The 7,541-nt window shown below is 36.8% G+C and overlaps 1 protein-coding gene across 1 annotated transcript; it reads left to right on the top strand.

Annotated features, from left to right (window-relative positions):
- Positions 1 to 2,252, top strand: fezf1 (FEZ family zinc finger 1). Its single transcript, XM_067380357.1, has 4 exons — positions 1 to 762; positions 843 to 977; positions 1,665 to 1,797; positions 1,990 to 2,252. Exons 1-4 carry the CDS (start codon positions 1 to 3, stop codon positions 2,250 to 2,252), a joined length of 1,293 nt encoding a protein of 430 aa, XP_067236458.1.
- Positions 2,253 to 7,541: the final 5,289 nt, after the last annotated feature.

Below are 7,541 nucleotides of genomic sequence, written 5' to 3'. Positions count from 1 at the left end.
ATGGACAGCGCGCTGTACCACTCAGCGGGAATATTCGGCGCCCCTTCGGCTCCGACTGGAGGAAGCATGATCGCGAGCTCCAAACCTCTCGCTTTTTCGATCGAAAGGATTATGGCCAGGACGCCCGAACCAAAGTCGATACCGTTCCCGAACTTGTTCCACGCTCCCGTGGGGAAACCGGAGCCCAAGCAGTCTCCCGCCCCGCTGCACTGCATGATCCCCCTCATGCCGCTCGCCTGCGAGCCGCCTCACAAACTTCACATTAATGGATTAGACCACCCTGACGCTTTTTCGCACAACGCGAACGAGATGCTGAGCATCGGTTTGAATTATAAGAACGAGCAGCAAGACGCGACCCCGGCCATCGGACAGTACAAACTCTTCCGGCCGCGCGTGGTCAACCAGTCGTCGTTCCACGCGATGGGCGCCGCCGTCTGTTACCTGAACTGCGGGGAAAGCGCGTGTCCGCCTCACGCGGGTCTGGTGAACCTGCACCCCATGGCGTCGTACGTCCTCAACACGCCACTGCACGCGCGCCAGAAGAGCCTGTTTTCCTCGGAGAAGAGCAAACCGGGCGCCGCTGCGGACAGGTGTCCTCCTGGCTTGTCTTTTAAAGAGCTTTCTCACTCTCACCTGCACCATTACATGAAGGAGAGCGCGCACATCTTGTCGGAGAAGTTGTTCAAGAACTCCGCGGCCAAATTAAACAGCGGGTCTCCTCAAACCAAACCAAAGGTGTTCACCTGTGAAGTTTGTGGCAAGGTGAGACGAGCGAGATCGATCTTATGTTTTAGATTAGCCTATACATGTCCCATCTTTTTAACACAGTTTATAATTTTCAGGTGTTCAACGCGCACTATAATTTAACGCGTCACATGCCGGTTCACACTGGAGCCAGACCGTTCGTGTGCAAAGTGTGCGGCAAAGGGTTCAGACAAGCGAGCACTCTGTGTCGCCATAAAATCATCCACACTCAGGTAATTATGCACATGATTATACAAATGAATATTTAAATCACATTACTATTAACCCCACTCTAAAAAAAATGCTGGGTTGTTCCAATCCATGTTTGAGTCAAATATAGAGAAGAAACACAACCGTTGGGTTTAAAATTTTAACCGTTGGGTTTTAAAAATTTAAACCAACGGTTGACCCAAACATGAGTTGAAACAAAACAGCATTTTTTTTAGAGTGTATTAAATTACAATTTCTGATATTTTATTGGTAAATAGTCCTAAATAAATATTTCGGTATTAACATAGGACTATATATATAATATATATAAACAGAAAAATGTACAAAGGAATTTACAAATGTCCGTATCATGCCGTTTCCACGGAATAAAAGGAGGCATGCCATATTTTCTCTCTCAGAAGTTTTTTTTAATTATTTTTTTACGAGATAATTTTTTATCTATAAAAGTTAAAATAATGGTATAGCTTAATGAATAATGGGAAAAAATAAGCAAAGCATATTATTATAAATAATAATATAATAATTAATAATATGTTAACTTTTTTTTTTTTTTTAATCACTAATTTCCGTTTATCAGTATTGTAATAGTAATATTCCAGTTTATCAGTCAAATTTAGGCCTACATGTTAATATGTCAGGTAAAATATTTGACTCTTTTTTTAAATAAATTTTCCTCCGTTTGTTTGCAGGAAAAACCGCATAAATGCAACCAATGTGGCAAAGCTTTCAACCGAAGTTCAACTCTCAACACTCATACACGAATTCACGCCGGATACAAACCCTTCATTTGTGAATTCTGCGGGAAAGGATTTCATCAGAAAGGTATGCGTTCTCAAATGGATTTTATAATATCATTTTTTTTTTATTATTATATTTGTTATTTAAAGAAACAACTAGATAGATAGATAGATAGATAGATACATAGATAGATAGATAGATAGATAGATAGATAGATATTATTTTCCTGCCATGTTTATTGGGTTTAGCTCCTCACATTCCCGTTTTATTTTCAAGGAAACTACAAGAACCACAAACTGACTCACAGCGGAGAAAAACAGTTCAAGTGCAATATCTGCAACAAAGCCTTCCACCAGGTGTACAACCTCACCTTTCACATGCACACGCACAACGACAAGAAGCCTTTCACCTGTCCGACATGCGGAAAGGGTTTCTGCAGGAACTTTGATCTTAAAAAACACATTAGGAAACTGCACGACATTTCCCCATCAGGATCCCACTCGCCATCGACACCCACCGGCAACATGGAGGGTCAGTAAAATCCCGGGTGAAAATGCTCCGGGGAAAAAAAAAAAAATCTATTCGCGCATGCAACGTTTTATTTTTTTAAATGTATTTTTTTTCACTATTATTTGTATAATTTTGAGCGACCGTCCTCATTGTTGAAGCTCGTCTGTGAATGGTAGATTATTACATGATTCTTTTTACTCTCAGGGTAACGACAGTCTTATTTATTTGAAACTGCTGTTGTCATTTACTTAAAGAGAGTAACTGAAACCCGTATATGGACATTGATTCTCGTGACCGCTGTGTATTTTAAACTCCATTTTATATGTTTATTATTTATACAGTTCTTTGTATTTAGCTATACTGTTTGCCGACTGTAAACGTTTTGTTAAATCAATGTGAATATATATGCAAGGCTTGTTGTATATTTCCAATGACATCTGATCTGTCAAAAAGATTATAAAACGTATGATAAAGGGGTTGGGAATCCAAATAAATAAAACATATCTTATGCTAGCTATATATTTTTTCTGTGTGAATACAGGCACTTTGCGCTTTATTAGAAATAACAGACCATGAGATTATTTCTTGTCAAATAAATACCATTAAGGTCTATGCAATGGCAGATATCTCAGGTTTAAATAAAATCTAAATGCCATAATCAGTATCATAATTCTGGTACTCTTTATTGGCACTAATAGAATTGCAGCAGCCGATCTCTGTTGAGAAGCGTATTTTATGAAGAGAACATGCTCCCTCTAGTGGACGAAACTAAAATAAAATATTCTCTATTTATATATATATATAGACTTATATAAACTTACTGTATGGAAAATAATGATGGTACATCATTAGACGCACATCTCACATAGTATTCTGCCAAAATGTTGAAAAACCTCAGAGGAAATGGTCAAATTCAAAAAGGTTGTTTGTAAAATTAGTTTATATTTATTGTTTTTACTGTTAATGTATCATAACTTTTATTAGTGAGGATTGTAGTATTGGATTAAAAATGGCAATGATTTGATTCAAATCTTTTAATAAATAGATCTCGAGGCACTGTAGGAATGGGGTGGGGCCCTAAATTACTTCAGCACCACACGACTGAACAGCTCCCAATACTACTCAAATATTCTCTAAATGCTAAAAAAAAATTCCCTATTATGTCTGATGTGCGCGAATTGCTAGGTAAAACTGTATTGATTTTTCTTTGTATTGTTCTAATCCAAGTTTCTGCTGTAATTCAGCTCAACGCTGAATTAAACGGAACACATTCAAATGAATTCAAACTTGGTTTTGTAGGCTAAATAACTTTATTATTATAGGTTTTTATACACACACTAAAAACTCCTGGGTCAAAAATAACCCATAATGGGTTATTTTTGACCCAAATCCTGGGTTAAAAAGGGACCAACTAATTTCTGGGTTATTTCAACCCAGAAAAATGGGTTATTCTTTTTGACCCAACTTCTGGGTTAAATACCTGACCCAAATTTTGGGTTAAAATAACCCAAAATTGTAGTTAATATAACCCAACTTTTGGGTCAAAAGAACAACCCCAATATCTGGGTTGAAATATCCCAGAAATTAGTAGGTCCCTTTTTAACCAAAGGTCAAAGGTCAAAAATAACCTAACTTGGGTTACTATGCCAGTATGCCTTATTTCAGAAAATAAAACTTCAGAAACTTACACACTTCAAGCACTTTTACATTTTTATTGCATTAAATTAAATTAAACTCTACACACTTGGACCTATTTATCTTAGGTCACACTGTAATAACATTAGACATTAGAAAAAATAGAAAAATAAACAACTCATTTTCTCTCAAACATTTGACAACATTCAATAACTGGATTGAACTTGAGGGACAAGATTTTTGATAGTGTCCTCATCTAAGAGAAGAAATGCCTCCTCATCTATGTCTTCACCTGAAAGACAGAAAACAAGACAACATGAGTATTGTTAATAAGTCGAGACAATTGTGAACCACTCACCAGACACTCTTTGATTATCAAGCTAATAAATAATCACTCTTAAGGGAATGCTGTTGGTTTTTTTTTTTTTTTTTGTTTAAAAAAAAAAAAAAAACGTGGCCCAATTTGCTAGTTAACTAATGTGGTTCTTTTGCAGCATTACCCATTTTGTGTGAATGACAGTCTATACTGTCCATCTTTTCTTTCATTAACAAGTGTAATAATGACATTAATGCAAAGGTGAATATCTGGCCCATTATTATGCATAACAGCTTAAAGACAAGGCACAAGTATCTTTTAACTATAAGGGTTATTATAGAGATGCATTCCCCACTGTCAAAGAAGTTGTGACTGTCACAAAATCTTACACTGACACATTTAAGCCATATTCAAGAAAAATATTTAGGTATAGAGAGATGATATGAGGGCAGTTAAAGGGATAGTTCACCCAAAAATGAAAATTTGATGTTTATCTGCTTACCCCCAGGGCATCCAAGATGTAGGTGACTTTGTTTCTTCAGTAGAACACAAATGATGATTTTTAACTCCAACCGTTGCAGTCTGTCAGTCTTATAATGCGAATGAATGGTAACACAATTTATAAGAGTCAAAAAATATGCTTAGACAAATCCAAATTAAACCCTGCGGCTTGTGACGACACATTGATGTCCTATGACACGAAACGATCGGTTTGTGCGAGAAACCGAACAGTATTTATATAATTTTTTACCTCTAAAACACCACTATGTCCAACTGCGTTCAGCAATCGCTTAGGTTTCTCACACAAACCGATCGTTTCTTGTCTTAGGACATCAATGTGTCGTCACGCGCCGCAGGGTTCAGTTTGAATTTGTCTAAGCATATTTTTTGACTCTTATAAATTGTGTTACCATTCACTCGCATTATAAGACTGACAGACTGCAACGGTTGGAGTTGAAAATCATCATTTGTGTTCGACTGAAGAAACAAAGTCACCTACATCTTGGATGCCCTGGGGGTAAGCAGATAAACATCATATTTTCATTTTTGGGTGAATTATCCCTTAAAAGAGTAAAACGCTCACCTCTAAAATTCTCTATCAGCCCAGACATCCGCCACTCAGTTAGCTTATCAGCGACAAAGCTGTCCATTTATAATGACCTGAAGAAAACATAGCAATAGAGGTTAGCAACAATTTGAAGACTTGAAACGCTTCTTTAACTCTCACTACTTAAGACAGTAGGGCACTGTATAATATGATAAGCACAGCGCAGCTGGTTAACATAACTATTGTGTAGCCTCGTCGCTCTAGCCGCGGCTAAAGGGGGTCGCACACCGGAAGAGAAGCGTATTTAAAATTCAAACACATTATTCTCTATGAGTGTACACACACCGGCGGCGCCATTCGGCGTCTGTCCGCGGCGCCCAGCAACGGTTCGGGACCTTGTTCAAAATCCTGCAGCGCCACAGAGCGCCATGTACATCGATTTATATTAAATTTACACTTATTTGTCTCAAATCGTCGTTAATGTATATACTGACTTCACCATGTGCTGCAATATAAATTTAGTTTTACATTAATTTACAGAAATCAGCTGCTTGAATGAAAATTGCTGATGTTATTGGATTTTCAGGTGATATTCTCAATTCATTCAGTTAACGGACGCTCTGAGGTAAAGTGTTCAGACTGCAGACTCAGCAACGGTTGTATTTAATTATACAGTACAATCATAACATACTACTGACATTATCTTAATTTCATAATGTCCTAAAACATAACAATATTGCTGGCCATAAACTGAGAAAGTACGCGATACCTTGAGTTGTCCTAGACGCGGCGCAGCGCGGCGCTTCTCGTCCGGTGTTCGACCCCCTTAACGCGGCATGAAGTCGCCACTAGCTGCACTGTGCTTATCGTATTATTACCAGTATTATAACAATGAGATAAGTACAGCACAGTTTATGAAAAATAGAATTTAAAGACCGTGTAAAGAGAATTCAGTCATTTTCTTCTAAACACATTAAATAGATCATACGTTTCTCGATGTGTAAAAAGCACAACCATTTTGACACCTAATTTCATGAACTTATCGTTATTTTTAATCATTCAAATTTGGCTGGGTGGTTAATAACACTTTCTTATTTAGTCTGACAAACTCAAAACACATATTTATTTTGACTTTACACGGACTTTAAACTAGTTAGATGTTGTCGCGATATCCGTGGGCGGCTACGTGCTAACCACAGAATTACCACGGTAAGCCATGGTCATTTTTTCAACAGATGGTGCTAAACTAGCAACGGGGACATGGACACAGAAAAGTTTACGTTACATTGACACTGAAAATACTTGCTTACCTTGAACACGCGATGAAGTTGCACCGAAGAAGCCCAGGCCAAAACGGATCGAGTGCGTTCAAGTTCAAGTGACGGTTGTTTCAAACGACTGTTGTGAGAAAATTCCAGAACAACAGCGAGGGCGGGGGGAAGGGGCGTTAACCCAGAACATGGGTTACTCTTTGAAAAATAACCCAGAAACCTAAACAACCCAGGAATTGGGTCAAAATATTAGCCCTATAACCCAGAAAATGGTTACTCTCTGAAAAAATAACCCATAATTTTAACCCAACACAAATAACCCAGAAAATGGGTTAAAGAAATAACCCAGGAGTTTTTAGAGTGCAGTAAGACAATTTAAGGAAAGCTTTCGTTGACCTAAAAAGCATTTCTATTCGTTTTTTCTTTGCATACTGAGAATTGTGATTGCTCTTTTCGCTCATATATATCCTACTAATATATATATATATATATATATATATATATATATATATATATATATATATATATATATATATATATGCTATATATATATGAAGACTTAAGATGCAAAAGCCTCTAAGTGCCATCTGAAATTTTCTTATAAAATTAGCATTTTTATCAAGCTTGTTTGTTTAGGTTCAGTAATTTCACTTTAATGGCAATTAATAGGTCCTTCATTGCCATTAAAGTGAAATTACTGAACCTAAACATACAAGCTTGATAAAAATGCTCATTTTATAAGAAAATTTCAGATGGCACTTAGAGGCTTTTGCATCTTAAGTCTTCATATATATATATAGCATATATATATATATATATATATATATATATATATATATATATATATATATATATATATATATTATATCCCTTTCATATATCATATATAGACACATTTCGTGTTATAGACCAAGTCAATATTCCCGTTCACAGCCGAAAGAAAACGAATGAAAAAAAAACTTTGCACCAAACCAAACACTAAAGCTTAAACACTACTAAACTAGCATTAACCTGATTTGTTGAATTTTGCCAAGCTGGTTTCTGGTCG

The sequence above is a fragment of the Chanodichthys erythropterus genome, chromosome 24 (assembly GCF_024489055.1).
Source record: "Chanodichthys erythropterus isolate Z2021 chromosome 24, ASM2448905v1, whole genome shotgun sequence".
Taxonomy (NCBI): Eukaryota; Metazoa; Chordata; class Actinopteri; order Cypriniformes; family Xenocyprididae; genus Chanodichthys; species Chanodichthys erythropterus.
This window is presented reverse-complemented; position numbering and strand designations above follow the sequence as displayed.